Below are 17,939 nucleotides of genomic sequence, written 5' to 3' on the forward strand. Positions count from 1 at the left end.
AGGTGAGGCCCCACTATCTTCACAATTTCTACACCCAACTTCCTTTTACAGCCAACACTGAGGCACAAAGGGGAACATACTTATCCAGGATCATAAAAAGGGCCGGTAGCAGTCCACTGTTCCCTCGGTTACAAACAAATATGCCAGAGAATGAGGGAAGGGGAGACCAAGATCCAAGCCTGCAGAGGCCCGTGTGCCAGCCGGCAGCGTTTCAGCCCAGGCGGCCGCTGCCCAGGCCTTCTGGCTTCCTCGGGGTGTGGCCCCCCACTTCCTGTGGCCCAGGGCCTGCCTTACCTGGCAGCACTAATGCCGATCTGGAAATCAAGCTGCCGTTACAACTGCTGTTACGAGGCTGGGTCCTTCTCTGACCAAGAGCACGCTCACGTCAAAGGCCCTGGCCTGTGCAATCTCAGCCAGATCCTTGAAAGCAGGGTTTTTATTTTCTTAAAGCATGTGAGGGGAGAACAAATGATGCCCTCTATTTGAGATCAATACAGTAATTATGTTGGACAAGCTCTCAGATCGAACTTCAGGGGAACTGAGACAGCTTCGGGGGATGGCAAGGTGTGAAAACGCAGCGAGAGGAGCTACGGTGTCTCTGGTGCCTGTGGATGGAGCCCATCTGGCAGCGGGATCCACTTCTTCAGGGAATGTGGTCTTATCTCTGCTGGGGTCGGGGTGGGGAGAGGGGGGGAACACAGCCGCGGCTTAGTCCAGTAATGAGCCGGTGCAGCTCTCAAAGCTGGAGGCAGAAGTGTCCCCTAGAAAAGGCCAGACAACTCCTGGCAAGTGACAAAGGTGACTTGATTCACAAGATCAATTCTACAACCTCTTCCCAAAATCTAAGGAGCCTCAGAAAAGATACTTAACTCTTACCATATGAACAAATGTCACCAACTTGTCTGAAACATATGCATTTTTTAAAAGTGCTGAATGTAATATGGTAAAGCAAGTAACACTGCAATCATTTGATAAAACGGGTCCTGGGGCTTATCTGTTGGGAAAGTTCCCCCGGAAGCACAAGAAATACCTGTTCCCTGGACTCTACTCTTGACAAGTATTATTCCGAAGTCTCAAGAGGTTAAATAAAGAATGAAAAACACAATTCTCAGGTCAGAAAGGAGCCTGAAGCACTGGCCACAGCCTTCTGCTTTGCTTCCCGCCTGTGCAGCTCTGCCTCCAAGGCTCATGGCACCTGTGACTGATGTTCTTGGCAATGACAGTCAAGACACCGGAAGCTGCTGCTCTGGGGCAGAACCTGCCTATCACAAAGGCATAAATCGTCAACATTCATTCTAAACGTGTTTTGAATTCCTTTCAGCGTGACTCCACAAATAAACAGTCAAGGTGCCTTACTGTTTGTCCATTAGCTTCATTTTCCTTATGGGCCAAGAGGAAATATTTATGTAACAGAGTGACCAAACACACCTGTCCAGCCATTATTTAAATTCCAACGGCTTCCAGCATAAGGAATGTTCTCAAGTTCTCCGGCAGCTTGGCTCTGTGGTTACAAGACCTCTTTTTGAAGACTTGAGGAAGGTTCCACAGCATTTCCTCACAAAGGCTAAAGTCAACTTACAAAGAATGATACAAAGTATTTACTCCAACAAAAATATATTATTGTGTGGTTCTCAGTGTGGAAGGGTAAACAAAGTGGCAAATACTGCTCTAAGAGATAATACAGAAAGGAAGACAAAGCAAAGCAAAGTAACTTTTCTTAATTACGAAGTAAATGCTGAGATTATCTGCAGCATGGTGACCCAAATTCTCAAACATGCCCTTCCAATGCTCGCCTACACATGCAGGTGCGACTTGAACAGCTAGCAGACTCCTCAGCCCAATTAGCTCAAAAGCTAGACTTGGAAAAAACCCACAAATGTTCGTGATGGAGGAGTTTTCTGTTTCCCTACTAGGTTCTTTGGCCCTCAGGACTCTGTTGCTCTGTGAAATGCCAAAGTGTTACCTTTTTACAAAGGTCTGTGACTTGGATTTTAATGAATAAAGGACTCATTAATAATCAAATCCCCAGCCAAAATTGATATCTACACACTGCCTGGGTTTTGGGGGTGGCAAACTGCCAGCCTTCACAACCAGAAACAGGTGGTGATATCTAGCCTGCACCTGGGGTAGTAGGGTGGCAGGCACACAGGCCACTGGCAAAGGGCTGAGAATCTTCTTACAGTGAAAATGCTGTGGTTGTTCTTGAGATTGAACTTTGGTCCCAATCCCCTGTAACACTGAATAAACTGAACATTCAAATGCCAGAGAGAAAGGATGTGACACTCCTTCGTGATTCTGAAACAGGAAAGGCAGGCTCCAATGCTTATTTCACCTCAGCAGTTTGTTTAGATAGACATAAATCACCTCTTGGGTATTTAAAATGGGTTATTCAATCCTAGCATTCACTTGAAATATTAACCAGGGTCTGGTCAGCAAGCCCATGACTACACAGACCAACCAACTGGATCTTTAGGGTATTAACAGATTGCAAGGAATTCCCTGGTGGCCCACTCTCACCACTATGGGCCTGGAGTTCAATCTCTGGTCCGAGAACTAAAGTCTCAGAAGCTTTGCAGCAAGCTCCCTCACCCCCGAAAAAAGGAATTAAAAATGGAATAAAAAATTGGCTCTGGATTCTGACATCACAGAAACAAAGCGACGTTCACTTCTTTTTTAATTGGGCAAAAAGGTTAACTGTAATTCTAGCCAACAAAGTCCATTAATATGCGGAACTAATACACAGATACTCCCTCTGGGAATGAAGACATCCAAATGGTGACCCACACCCCAGGGAGGTCACAACTTTGTACAGAATGGCATGTGGCACTGGTAAGATTGGGATTGAGGCATGGAAAGAAATATAACAGGGGAAGGGGGTGGCAGTGACCTCAAGCTTCATTTTGCCTTTCACAGAAGACTCTTAATAATAATAAAAGACAGAAACAAACACATACCAGACATGAGAAACCTGATGGAGAGTCTTTGCACCTTAGTGTGTTCATCAGCTGAGAAGACAGTTGATCTCCATCAGCACAGACAAGGCAAGAATGGACTTTAGGTTCCACGCGGTGCCTGTTCTCCCTGTACTAAATGGTGAGGTGGTGATGCGGGCCACAAAATATATGTACGCAATACTGCGTTAACTCTGGGGACTGGGGCTGGGAGAGTCCAGCCCAAGGCTTCTCAGCAGGGGTGGCCTGTGCATGCTCTGGGGCCTAAGCATTTCTAATAAATCTTCACAGTGCTGCTGGTCCTACGGGGGCCACAGACATCACTCTGAGTTGGGCGGGTAGAACGCGGTTAGGCTGGGGGAGCCCACCCCACTCCCAGCCATTCTACAAAGTTAACAAAGGAGCCAGTACTGGCTTATCAGCCTTAAAGACTTTTATCACAGGCTGTTATTTTGTACCAATGCATGAGGGAAAAAGACTCAAGTAACACATTGGAAACAGATCAACAGCAAACTGGGAAAGGGTATAAGATTTCCAGGGACTACTGACATGTTTATGTCAGTCCTCAGAAAGAACCTTGTCTGGCCAAACAGCTTCTTAGTAGGGAGAAGGAAGCAGCTGCCTCAAGCCCTAAGTGAACCACACACAGGTCTTTACCCTGGGAAAGGAGCAGTGCTTGGCATGTTATTTTATGTTCAGCTTCATGGGGTGGTGGTGGGGGTGGGGCGGGGGCGATCTAAAATCAGAAGAGGAGTTCATGGCCTAAACCAGGAGTCCTTCTTTCCCCTGTGTCGACCTCAGGGTGGGACCCACAGGTTCCAAGGATGCATGGTTTCTGAGGGTCCTGTGTGCAGTACACTCACACAGACTCGTTAAAACACCCCCTGCCTCCTCAGGGGCACAGACTAGAGACTGCAAACACAGAGGGAAAACACAGGCAAGGAGTTGTAACGTTACCAAACTGCCACAATTACTCTGATAAAAAAAGAGCTGTTCAAAAGGGATGCTGACAAGGTTCAGTTCAGTCGCTCAGTCGTGTCCGACTCTCTGCGACCCCACGAATCGCAGCACGCCAAGCCTCCCTGTCCATCACCAACTCCTGGAGTTTACGCAAACTCATGTCCATTGAGTCGGCTGCCAAGGTTACGGGTTCTCAAATTGAAACCTGCCTCCCCCATCCAGGATTTCAGTTTAAATTTTCAGAAAAGGAAGGGGTTAAAAAAAAAAAAAAAAGAAAAGGCCAAGCAAAACCCCAGGCTAAACAAAGTGTTAGCAAGGGAGATGTCTGAGTCAGCATTTCGGCCCCAAACTCTAGAGTACGCACATACTCAGAGAAAACAGAGAAACAAGCTCCAGTCTTCAATTCCATTTGAAAATCTTAAGATGTCTCAAGAATACTGTTTTGCTTCTATGTTGCTAATCAACAATAATCCTGAATTGAAGAACAGGGCACACTCCATCCACACATTTTTTTCTTTGTTAAATAATGTGATGTAGATCTTTTCTGGGCGTTTCAGAAGAATGCTTTGAAAAAGAGAGAAAGTGAGGGAATTCCCTGGCTGTCCAGTAGTTAAGACTCCGTGCTTCCAATGTAGAGGGCATGATGGGTTCCATCCCTGGTCAGGAAATAAAGATCCCACATGCTATGCAGCACAGCAAGAGAGAAGAGAGGGGAGTGTGATTCAGAGATGGGATCTGGAGGCTGGGAAGATGAAACTTTATATATAAAAATCTGTGTTATCATCCAAATGGACTTCAGGCCATTTTACACTTCTGATAAGGTGGTCAGATTTCTCCAAAGGGCAAGGTGTTATTTGATTTCCCACTTCTGAATAATGGGTTTTTTTCATAGCTCAGTTGGTAAAGAATCCACCTGCAGTGCATCCCGGTTTGATTCCTGGGTCAGGAAGATCCCCTGGAGAAGAGTTAGGCTCCCCCACTCCAGTATTCTGGACTGGAGAATTCCATGGACTGTATAGTCAACGGGGTCGCAAAGAGTCGGACACGACTGAGCAACTTTCACTTTCCTCTGAATAATAGCAGCACTGGAGGATGCTATCACGTGCAATACATTCGCCACCCCTTCTGCAATGCATGAAAGTGAACAGCCTTGGGAGATAAAAATGACACACGAGCCCCTGGCTCATTGCAGGAGACACACAGGTGCCACCTCCTCTTCCCAATACTGAGCGAGACCAACCACAGGCAGCGTGTGAGGGGGGGTGCCCTGGGGCTGACACAGGAGTCTGATCTGAAGACACTTTCCCACAATTACAGCAAGTTCTTCACTTTCATGCTTTATTGAAAGTAAAATATGAATCAAAGACAGGTACTGGTAAGCAGGTTATGTCTCTAAAGAATCACTTTTAGTTCAGAGCAGAATGCTGTCCCATCTACTGTGATACAAATTCTTCATGGACCAATGCATCTGGTATGAAACTCGAGCAAGGAAATAGAACGGAACTGTACTCCCTCCCGCGACTATAAATCTCATATGTAAACATGATTTACTGATACTGCTACTAAACTTGCTCAGTCTCTCACTTGCCCCTTCCCTCCCACCACCCCCCTTAAATATAAAATCTGAAACATTTCCTTCAAGTCTGACGGCCTTCAGTGCAATCTGCTTTATTTGACATAAGGCATTTTGGGACAGTCACTTTTTTGAATGGTTTTCTGCCTTTTGGAAGAGTCATGTAATGGTTTAATTCTTAAATCCACCTTTTCTTTAATGCCCTAACATGTCAAACTCCTCTTCCCTTCTGGTCATTTCTGAGCAGTCAGCAAGTGTTCAAAAAGATTAATGTCCAAGTAGACCAGTACCTGGGGAAAGAAACACATGTGGAGGCACAGTTGTGAACTGCAAGGTTAAGGGTTCAAGTATCCCATCTGCATCACCAACAGGGAATATTACAACTTAGTGAGTAAGCACAGAAACCCTTTGACATTGAAAATAAGAAAATATATCAGCAGACTCCAGGCTTTCGGCAAAAGTACATTTCTATTGAAAGCCATGTGACTCCTGTGCATTATCTTCACACAAGGTAATCAAATTTTATTGAAGCTTTCATTTGGTGGCCGTTTTTCATAAAAAAAAAAAAAAAAAAAAAAACAACAGTTCTGCTTTGTCTGTTTTGTTTTAACCACTTCAGGAGTTCCCTTGTAGTAGGAATGTGTAGACAAAAAGCTGCACTGAGAGGGAGGCTTTACTGAGGCCAGTAGCTTGACTCACTCGTTCGCAAAGAACCCCTGGTATTTGATTAAAAAATCACAACCTGTCAGGGACCTCTGGACTAGGCCACAAAGAATCAAAATGGCAACAGTTAAATCTGTAAAAGTCAAAGGTCTGAATTCAACTGTGTGCACAACCCTAGTGGCCAGGATGCAGGAGAAGGCATCGCTGTTTACCCATTTAAAGCGATAATCCAAGAGATAGCTTAATCCTACATAGAGAAATGAAACCTTTTCATTGAACCTAATGTTCAGCAGATTCTTCTCCTCTAGTTCTTATCAGTTACAAACTGTTTTGCTCTAAGATGGGACTGATAAGAGGAACTGGAAAAAGGTTAAGTATAAAAATGAAAATGCCACTAGCTAAGTGCCCAACTTCACCCCAAAACGAGATAGAAAAAGCACAGTGGACAGCTGGCAGTAGATACATCTAACACACAGGCCCGACCTGAGGCTTGAGTGCTGATACAGATAATGAAGAAGCTTGAATAAAAAATGCATTTAACTAAAATTAATTTCAGTCATGAGACTCAGATTGAATTAAATTTTAAAATCAAATTATAGGCTTCACATTAATAGAAAATTACAGTATGACTGTGACACTCATGAACAAAACATGACAAATGTAACTTACCTTTAAACCCTTCTTCTGGCATACACACTGGAAGGAAAAAAAAAAAAAAAAGAATTCCAAATTGAAAAGACTGTTGCTACAGACAGCAGTAAGTTCACTTCAATGCCTAAGGATGAAAAGTTTAAAATAGCTTTTAATAACCTTACTCACCTATAAAGGTTACCTTTGAAATTATGGATAATATCAAATGACAATCTTTGTTTTCATTTTTATCAAAGCAATACACATGCATCATTGAAAAAGACAAACACTGGGAGAACCAGGGATGTGACTGGAGCCAACATTCTGCGTGACTGGGGAGGGGTGGGGGGCCCCTGCCTCCTGTCCACACTCTACAGGGAACAACTTTTGGCCTCTGCAGCCACGTCTTCTGGTATTTAACCTCTGCATTTCTAGATGCTTATGTCGCTAATTCATAATTTCTGGTAATACCTAATAGTTTCCTCAGTCAAAGACAGAACCACCTCTAACGTAACACGCGGCCCCTAACCATCCTCCGGACACACTGGTATTTTTTGTCATTAAGCCAATCTCCAGTGTTTACGCTGTTTTTTTACTCCTTAACAGTGTCCATGGTTGAACCCTCGGGGGCACCTTGGTGATCGTTCTTGTCTGGTGTGTCTCTGTCTTTCTGGGGTTGGTAACTGCTGCATTATTTATCTTTCATTTTCTCTGTGCCGTCTCTGATTCAAGGGTAAACTCCACAAGACCGTCATCTGTCACTTCCACTTTTCCCAGGGAACATGCTCCAATCTGGAGTGGGAGTGCTCAACACCTACTGCAGCGCTTCACTCCTGGAACTGCCCCCCTGCCATCCTAGGGCATCTACTCCTGTGTTGGATCCCTGTTTTCAGGCTCCACTGTTGACTTCTTTCTTTTCACTCTCGTTTAACAGAGTACACCCTCCCAGAGTAAATGGTAGGTGAGAAAGAAACTTTTTAAGGCCTTATATTCACAGAGCCACCAAATGCATGTAACAGAATAGTCTAGTCAGAGAATTCTAGACTGCAGCTCACACTTCCTCATTCTCCTGTGGGCACTGGCCCATTGGTTTGTCCTTGACTCTTCATCTCAGGATTATGACTGGTTTTTCCTTCCATACCTCTAGATGTTTTTAGGATCTTAATCTCTAGATTTGCACTTAATTGTACCCGGGCCTTGGTGCTCCCATTTTTAGTTTCATGAACTGTTTTCTGTTCTCTGAATGTTCCCAACATACAGACTCTTATTTGCTCTCTCTCTCATACTGTTTACAGTCACTTTTAAAGCCTTCTTGTCCTTCCTGCACTGTCTACTTCCTGTTCAGCCTGTTGACTGATGTCTTTCGGTTCCACGCTGCTCTCTGCCCCGCTGTCCGGAGTTCTCTGGCTGTCCACTCCCACCTACAGAAGTGAGAGGGACTAAAAAGATGTCTCAAAACTGTCTGGTGGGCAGTGGTGGGCATCACCCAAAGGTCACCTGGGAGACGAACTACTTTTGAAAAAATATCTGTAGGCTATTTTCTGGAATTGCTCTGGTTTCCCTAGAGAAGGATCTCTTCCCTCCACTGTGGGAGGTAAGAGATGGGCCACCAGTGTTTGAACAAAGGCCTGGTCTCCCTATTTGGTAGTAACACGTCTCATTCTCACCTTACTCGTTTAATTTCTTCGAAGAAACACAAACTCTACAGGTCAAGAAGAGGCACTGAATGGACATAAAGGGGAGGGCTGTGAGGATCTGTGAGGTGGTGAGTTGTCTAACTGCTTCTTACACAGCTTCCGACCTGCCTTTGGCTTCAGACCTCACTCCTATGCTCAAAGGCACCTGCGGCATCTAATTCCTGTGTACCTCCAGAGGCCCCACAATTTGAATTAGCTCTGCTTTTCGTTGACCTCTTCTATCTGCAGACTTGTATCTGTTTCAGTTTCCTACAGTGAACTAAATAATACTACTCTTTCCTCCATTTTCTAAATTTTCATAGATACCATTCTTTAAATAGCAGTAGCTATTTAAGATTCTACCTTAGCATGGAGAAGCTTTATTCAAGCTTAAAAGTAAGAACACCATAGACTAAAGATTCAATAACTAAAACCCCACCATCATTGAACAAGTACCTCAACAAATTCCCCAAACAAACTGGTCTTTTACCTTGCATGACATCGTCCATTGCAGCATAATCTGCAATTGGTTCATCAGCCTAGAAAACAAATGAAGACAATTCAAAACCGCAAGGGAATGGAAGCCAGGATGAGAATGCCCAACCTCCTAACACAAAAGGCTGGCCCCGGAGTTGACCAGTATGTTGCTCCCAGACACAAACACTGTCCAGGGGAAAACAGGGTTCAAGCCATAGCTGGCGACATCCAGGATGAACAAATGGTGCCCTGTCAATGGTGGATTGAGACTCACCACCCCCATAACTGCACAGACTGCACAATGGATGTGGCATTGCTTTCTTGCCCCTCAAACACCTTTAGATGCAGAAGGGTTCAAATATCCTCATTTAATGGATATGATTTCAGGTGCCAATGATGACAGTGTGAGTTGGGAGAAGCAAAATCAGTATGGTCCTCGAAAAATGCCGATTAAGTTAAAAATACATTTTCATCCTTCCCCACCATCAAGAATAAAACAGCCATGTCCTTTAAAAGGCAGAAGCGAGTGCTGAGTCCAAGCTTATGGTAGGATTAGCTTCAAGGGCAAAGAGGACAACAACCAATACAGACTCCAGTTGCCCACCTGAAGTGCAAACCCATTAGTGACACAGGCTGCTTCTAGGATTTTAGATCAGGCTCTTCTGATTCAGCGAAAAAAAAAACAGGTTTTCAGAGTTAATTCCACAGAACCTACAGTTCCAAGAAAAGCAAGCAGAGGGAGGGGGCGGGGAGCAGGATGAGGGGTGTGTGTGTGTGTGTATGTGTGTGAAGGGCCAGATATGGACCCGCATCACCACTTCCAGGGCCTAACTTTATCTGGCCAGAATTGAAGCTCTGCCTACGAACAACATACTCCCCAGTTCAAAAACCTGCAGAATATTCTAACACATCATGCAGGGGGGATGCTTCTAGCCACCCAGAAACAACAGTGACAATCAGGCCCTGCCTGAGGGAGAGTAGACCTGGGCTAACCAGGCTGGTTCAATGAATCTTCATCCGTGACAAAGTCTCAGAAGCCCCGGGTTTCTAAAAACACACCTACCTCTTTTAAACCTTTTCTCTCCAAGGTCAATTTTCATGCTCTGGATAAGAATCTCACTAAGCCAACCAAAAGTATTTTGATTACTGTGGCCAAGCCTTGAGTCTTATGTTTCTTTTTGAGGTTAACTAGCTGGTACTTCTGAGGAGGGGGGGATGTTTTAATAGGTAGAAGTACAGTTAAGTAATTCACCGATCCAGAATTTAGGGAGGAGGTTAAATTTAGATTATTTTAAACAAGAATTATGAAAAGCCCGCAAGACCCAGTGACTGTCATGACCGAGTCTCTTGAGGCTCATCCAGAGAGGCGGCAGACTCACAGAAGTAGCTTCTTACCACACCTGCCGAGGACCTGGGAACTGTAACCACCACCGCACCCAGTTTACACAGGAGAATCCCCTGAATCCCTCAGGTACAGAGCCGTTCCTTACCTTTAACAAAATCACAGATTCAGGAATGACGCCTAGGGTTCCGAGGGTGGCACAGTCATCGCTTAAAATCTTTCCATCAATTGACAGGTTCTGGTCAAAAGGAGCAACTGAAAACGCATGCATGATCTGTGCCAATATAAAAGAAACAAAGGTTTGTATAAAACAAAATACTGAGACTTAATACCCTGTGTGAATAAATAATTCTAAGGAAGAAATAAAAGACTTCAGAATACAAAAGATACTATGGTTTGCAATCAACCCACTTGCTTCATTCCTATTGAAATTGTAATCCCAATACATCTGGGAACATCCTTAGGAGGCCTGTTAGAGAATCGGGAGACAGTTTACCCCCGGGTCCTTTTGTTCTGCATCTTACAACCCCTCGGTGGGTGTGGGTGCGGAGAAATCAAAGAAGTGGAAGGTGGGGCTGGGCTGACAGTCACTCTGGTTACAAGGCGTGGGCACAGCTGTTACGGTCGCCCCACTGTGCCCAGGTCCCACATCCTTTTAATAATCAAATCAATTTTAAATTCTTTCGTAAGACCATCTCTAAATTAACCAGCAGGCTGTCTGGACTTTTCTCTTTGATTCCCTTCTGTGAGCAGCCTGGAATACAAACTTTAGCCGTTAGGACTGCCACATATTCTTAGACTGAATCTTGCCTCTAGGAGTCAAATATGAATTTCTTAAGGGTAGGGACCATGTACTCCACCCCAGTTCTAGCCAAGTGTTAAATATTAAAGACTATTGTGCCTAATAAACATTATTTTCAAATGCAGAAAAATGAAAAAAAAAAAAATTTTTTTTAAATCACATCCAGGTAGTAAATACCAGTGAGAAGTAAGGGGGAGTTGGGCTCAGGAAGGCACACATAGATACCTTCAGCGATACGTTCTAATTCTTCACTTGGGTGTGTTCCAGGGTATTCATTTTATTATGCTGAACACCTGAGTTACACAGTCACTAAATGTGCTCCACTACATGTATCTTTTTTTATACCAATATCCATGATGCTATAGGGAAATCATTCTACCCTTTTATGCACTGATTCTGCTCTTTGAAAAAAATCCAGAAAAACAAAACAAGCAGCCCTGACCCACGTCTGCATAGAATTGGGCCCAAGAGCTGTATAAGCTGGGAAGACCCTGACCAGAAAAGTGATTTTAAATAACAGCACACAAGTAAATAAGAAGAGGGATAACAACCCTGGCCTCCTCCCTGTTAGGCCAGATTCATAACTGAACTTCTCCGAAGGACCTCAGGCCCTGAGTGGGGAGCAGAGGCTGATTAAACAGGGATCATCGCCGATCCTTCTGTGGAACAACTGAGCCTATTTCTGGTGAGAAAGGACAGTTCTACCGAAGCCAGCCCAGCACATGGGCATCAGGCAGAGGCAACAGCTCCGGGTTCATAAACATGACCCAGGAAGAAGAAAGCACAGTGGTGGAGAAGGTGTTCTGCTATCAACTTTAACGTAGGCAACGTCTGTGCGCCATCGCAGAGAACGGACAAACAGCAAGTACCTCTAGACACGAGAACCGTCACGGAGGGGTGGAGGCTCATACTTTGTATTTTGAGCCCACACACAAGGACATTTCAATTCATTCAATACCTAATGAAGATTCATTACAGCGTGTGTTGAATATTGTGCTAGGTATTGGAACTATAACGGTGAGGAGTAATCCCACCCCAGAGAGGTCCAGAGGCAAAAACCCACGCAGTGGGGATGTGGCAGAAAGCACATCCAGGAGCCGGCAGAGCTCACAAGGGAGAAGCACGCCGTGTAACTGAAGGCCAGACAGGTTCTGCGGAAGAGCTGTGTGAAAGATGAACAGTGCTTCCTAGTGAGGGGAAAGTGCTATTTCAGAGTGCGAGAACAGGCCAAGAAGGGCCTGGAAGTCTATGGCCTGCAGTATGATAATTCATAAACCTTTAAGTGCAAGGAGAATGCTTCAGGAGAATTAACATTCTACAGGTCTGTGTGAAGCCTAACAGGAGCAAGGAAAGCTCTGTTCCTACAGCTTCATGCTGCCTGCTGTGACGTGCGTGTGTGCAGGGGTATTTATTGGCTGAAATGAGGAAATGCAATAAGCAAGTTAGGAAAATTTCCTCCTTCCTAAGGCGGGCAATACCACCCGCTCAAAATCCATCTTTGGGAAAATGGAATAAAACAATTAAATACTGAAGATGTTTTGAGAAAAGGGATGAATTTGTACTTCATTTACATTATGGCCTCATAGGTGGATGAATTAAGCAACTATAAATGGGTATGGTCGCTATCCTATTAACCTGGAAATGTGGTCTACCCTAGGGAAGAGGCACCGTGAAACAAAACATGCACTATGTGCTTGAAAACTGGCCCACCACCACCAGCTGAGGCTCACACGCATGCCCACCACAGCTGGAATGGTGCTCAGGTGGCTGGGCAAAAAGGTCCCGTCTACCGGGAGGTTTGAAAGCACCACCGTGGAGCGCTGAGGGGGAATCACGTCTCACTGCCCTGTGACTGTCTGGTCACGGTGGTCCTCCACGCAAGGGAGGGAGAGGAAGGAAGCGGCACGGGGGCCACCTGAGACACACACTCGGGGTTTCCTGCGCAGAGCTGCTGCCTTCTGACAGCCCGTCTATGCAGGTAACATGCCCCAAGATGGAGGCTCTTTCTGCTGACTTTTGATTTACTCTTTTAAAAGGGCAAGTCCACAATAAAGGCAGCACAGGCTCTGACAATGTCTTGATCCACAGGGGCTGTTCCTGTAATTTAAAGGTTTTGAATGTTTTGAGGTTTACCACTGGCAAGCAGAAAGCTGGTGACAGAAACAAGCTTTCTCAGATGTAAAAGCTACAATAACAGAATAAAGATATTACGCCAACACATTTATTTTCAGAGCCATGGGTTCAACCAAGGGAAATAATGTTCCCAGGACAATCTGGAACACAGAACACCCTCAAAGGAAGCCTATACTTTTGCCTCAATTACAACGATAAATATCAGCACAAGGAAAAATGCATAACCAGTAAACTATGCCACATGAAAGTAGCAAAGAGGGAAACTGGGTCAACTTTTGGGATCTGTATCAGGGACTAAAACAGATAAGGGGCCAGATTTTTTTTTTTTTTTTCACGGACATCTTGAATGTATCAGCCTCTCTTTCCTGGGTTTTGGGATGTACCACTGGCATCCTCATTTACAGTACTTTCGTGCTGCTACCAGGAAACAATGCCATGAGGCATTTTCATCACTCATCCACTGCCTAGATGTGCAAAAGCAATGGGGGTGAACAGGGGTGGAGTGGGATGAGACTGGAAATGATCTAAAATGAACCATTAAATGGACGCCAACATTTCTCTTCATTATTGGAAAGCTACTCAGAACTGCTCAAGGCTTCACAATGCCCAAAACACTTCCCTCTTCACAGATTATTGGCTAATTTTGAAAACTTTGAAGCTCTTTCTAAAGGAAGAGTTATTTGAATTTGGGGACCCGACAAGTATTATTCTAAACTCAAAAATGCCCCCTCCCAACAGCTCAATACTTAGGTGCAAAGCAGAAACTCGTGAAGGTCCTGTAAGTGCAGGGCATGATTAAAAAGATGTTGTACTTTCCTCACCTGAATCTTCAGCTCTTTCAGTGTCTGATTAGCAGAAACAAGGAGCGCCTTCTCCCCACGAACTTTCCTGTGCCGCATGCTCCGCCGGATGACCTGCTTCTGATAGGCTGTGTAATTCTGGTGGGAGATCTTTTGCCGTTTTGTTCCTCCATTGCTCTACAGAGATCCAGAGAAACGCAACGAAATTACCCACACCATGACCCTGCCCAAACTTCACAACACAAGCAGAAGCACTGTATCAGCATGTTAACCATTTGAGATTCGGTTCCATCTGTGAGTAGGAGCTCACTGAAGGTTCTTAGAAGGCTCAGACCAAAACTGAAAAAATTAAACTGCCTGAACTGTACACAAGCTCCAGGATGTAAAAATGCGTGTATCATAAAAAGGGCATTTGGGGGGGGGGGGGGGCGGCCAGAAAAAGGAAACAAAGCAGAAGGGAAAGTCTGACCTTAAGTCGGAAAAACACAGTTATGGTACATTGAATCCTAATCTGTGTATTAAACATTTTCTTCTTTTAGTGAATGACACAGATGCTAACTATAAACTGCTGAGAACTTTAAAAATCTTAGGTTTGCCTTTAAAAAATATAGGTTTGCCTTTGAAATTGCAAAAATGTTTGACTTGAAACTAATCAAATATTTAGATCCAGCTTGTAAATCACAGAAAATAGAGGGGAGAGAAATAAGTTAAAAGGAGTAACAAGAGGAAATCAGCTGAATCTAGAATGTGAGACAATCTGCTCAGTACAAGAAAAGGAACTGGTCTCTAGTCAATGTCAAAATGGAAAAGAAAAGGGGGTAGAGGCAAGGCAACTGTTCTGGAAAAAAGTCTGAAGTGATATAAAACAATGTGTATATTGGTTGCATGCTGGTTTGAGGAGGAAAAATTGTTTAAGGCACATATGGGATAGCTGAAGAAATCTGATCACAGGTAAACAGGATATTGCCTTTTTTGATAAGAACTGGTTTAAGAACTTAAGAGGTGAAATGCCATGATGGGCACAATTTAAAGATGGTTCAGCAAAAAGTACCGGCATATGTAACATATACTGTACTAATTTTAAGAAAAAAATAATAGATGAAAACCAAATATTTCTCTAAAATACTCTAATAAATGCCTCATCAATAGGTTAACAACCAGATTAGATTCTTCTGCTAACCAAGCCACGGAATGAATGAAACAAGATTTTTAAAACACTCTTTTGCCCTGGTTTAATTAAATCTGGATGAGGTAAACCCCCGGGCTCCGGCTCTGGTCTCCACAGTTCTCACTGAGAGTCAGCTGTGCATAATCAGAGCAGTTTCGGGGTCACTATGGACACAGATGCCACATATTCATTATCAATGGAGTGCCAGAGATTCACAAAGCAGAGAGGATCAGGAGGTAAACAGAACAGCATTTGTTGAGGGTGACAGTCACTGGCTAGGAACTGCACAAGGCTGGATTCAGCTCTCGCCGTGAGTCTAAAGGGGCACACAGGTGATTCAAACATAAGAAACACTGAATGTGGGAGTTGACACATTTTTCTCAATCTCAACAAATTCAAAAAATGAAAAAATGTGGGAGCTGGTAACATTTTTCTCAATCTCAACTATTAAAAAAAAAAAGTATTTTTCAATTGTGAAATAGGACCTAAATTTCAGCTAGGAATATAAGGGAAAATATCTATAACAACCTAAAATTTTACTTTAGAAATATAAAACACAACCAAATAACAGCACCCTGAGCATTAAGCAAGATATATCTTAAAATGAGTCTAAAAGCCTTTCCCAGAATTATATTTTTTAAAAAATCCATAGAATTTAAATCCAACTTATCTGACAAAAACCAGTCCACTGGTTTTAGAAGGCTTTCAATTACCTAAGTAATATCCAATACTGGGTGCATTATTAACCTAAATGGTAGATAAGGTCAAAGTCAAAGGAACTGGGTTGATCTAGCTTAGAGAAAAGAGGAAAGGGGATTTGTTCATGTCCATTAAGGACAAACACAAATGCACCATTTTATAAACAGGATTTAAAACAGCAATTACGGAAGCTTTGTATCGAGGTACTGCAATGTGTTCCAAAGAAAAGGTCTGAGGAGTCTGAAATTCTGAAAACACTTGACATTCTTCTGGGACCACCTACTCTTTTCAAAAAGGAAGGTTACACTTTATTTTGCAAGATGAAATTTTTAAAACATTAACCAAGAGTATTACAATATCCAAAGAATGAGAGGAAAGACAGAAGAAAATTCAAAGTATAAAGATAACTATGGCATAAAAAACAATGTTCTCCGACAAATATTCTCTATCATATTTATAAAGGGGAGATCTGTTGCCATCTGCATTTGAGGTACAAAATAGCAATTTAAAAACTGCTATAGTTATGACAATAATGGATAAAACTAGCCATTCAAAAAAGTTAGTTTCCCAAAAATCTCATCACTTGAAAATGTTTTTAAAAGTTTTCTAAGCAACCCTCAGGCTGATAAGGAAAGCCTGAAATGACAGAAATAAGAACAATATATATATATATATATATATATATATATAAAACTTTACAAATTGATTTACAAAGTTCACTGGAAGAACAGATTCTAAACTGATTATTAAACCATACTCCCAAACAAGAGGGGTAGAAATACCATAACAAAATCCGCAAAATACGTAATTTTAATAGAAGAATTTAAGGTCATCACAATGAAAAATCAAAGACTAATGTTGTTTCTAGTCACCTGACTAACAACTTTATAGAGACCTGAAAGTCTCTTCTATAAACGCCAGTATTATAAATGCTATTATGTGTTTTGTTTGTAATGAGAGAAGTTGAGTTTAGTAATTTTTTCATACATAAATATTCCATGATTAAGCAGCAAACCAGGATAATAGTTTAAGTCTTTTTTCCAGGTAAAAATTTAATCATTGCAGTGTATTTTAGCACTGCTTCTTTAATAGCAATTAATTCTGGAGTATCATAGTCCATGACTTTTCATGAGAAATCAGGACAGCTATAGCATGCTACCCAACGAAGAAAAGAGGGGAAAAAGGGTCCTGAGGACCAACATCGCATACAGGCTACAGAGAGATGTCCAAGAGCTTGGAGTGACTGCTTTCGGAGCAGTGGAAGGTGTAACAATGAAGAGCAGCTTCAACACATACTTGATTAAAGTCTGGATCTTTTTCTCCATCCAGTTTAGCTTCTTCCTTATCCTCCTCTGTTTCAGAACTACTCACATTTAGCTCTGGAGCTGAATCCTTCATCACCTGAATGCACCAGAAAAGAGAGAAGTAGGTCAGACCCTAGGGAGGCGAGCTATGGAGACGGTGGAGCTTTGACACCACAACTTTATCAATGGCGAGGTAATGGATCAGACAGAGGATCAAGACACGCGGGCGCTCTTGTTTTCTGTGCTCTTTGAACATGTTAGTTTTATCCTAACACAGGATAAAGAGAATGGATGAAATACCGCTACTAAACCTAAAAAATAACAAGAAATCTTTTCCTAAACTGGATATTTTACACTAGATAGCAATATATACATGTACTAAGAGGTACAAAAGATACAAGAAAATACTAGGGGAAAAACAGACATTTTTACTCATCCATTTTCCCAGCAAACAAGGTCATAAGGCCTCCTGAATTCAACTTCTGAGGCAGAGCCCTAGATCATCAGAAAATGATCTGTAAGGTACCCTTCTAAAATTAATGTCAAGTTTGGCAAAAATCATCAAATAAAATGCATCTATTTTGTCTTTAATTCCAAAAACCCCGGAATCAAATTAATGAGGTGTCCAGAGAACTGGGTCAGGATCTACCTAAGAGCCATACTTAATATAGTGAAAATGCTCCAAAAACAGTCCACAGTAACACCCTGCTTCCAAAATATACCCAAATCTATGTTTCACCTGCCCTTCAGGTCAACCAACG

At 43.0% G+C, this 17,939-nt stretch overlaps 1 protein-coding gene across 5 annotated transcripts in view; it reads right to left on the reverse strand.

The window, feature by feature from the left end:
* Nucleotides 1-5,227: 5,227 nt before the first annotated feature.
* The window catches only part of USP48 (ubiquitin specific peptidase 48), a 72,409-nt gene continuing 59,697 nt past the window's right edge, over nucleotides 5,228-17,939 (reverse strand). For all 5 annotated transcript variants that reach the window (XM_061148115.1, XM_061148113.1, XM_061148114.1 and 2 more), the window contains 6 exons: nucleotides 17,171-17,275; nucleotides 14,029-14,184; nucleotides 10,421-10,546; nucleotides 8,944-8,992; nucleotides 6,817-6,843; nucleotides 5,228-5,774 (listed from right to left, as the gene is read on the reverse strand). In XM_061148115.1, the coding sequence (XP_061004098.1) occupies nucleotides 5,752-5,774; nucleotides 6,817-6,843; nucleotides 8,944-8,992; nucleotides 10,421-10,546; nucleotides 14,029-14,184; nucleotides 17,171-17,275 (486 nt within the window). In that variant the 3' untranslated portion in view covers nucleotides 5,228-5,751. The remainder of the gene's footprint in view (nucleotides 5,775-6,816; nucleotides 6,844-8,943; nucleotides 8,993-10,420; nucleotides 10,547-14,028; nucleotides 14,185-17,170; nucleotides 17,276-17,939) is intronic.

Source organism: Dama dama, chromosome 8, assembly GCF_033118175.1.
Source record: "Dama dama isolate Ldn47 chromosome 8, ASM3311817v1, whole genome shotgun sequence".
In the NCBI taxonomy this organism is placed as follows: Eukaryota; Metazoa; Chordata; class Mammalia; order Artiodactyla; family Cervidae; genus Dama; species Dama dama.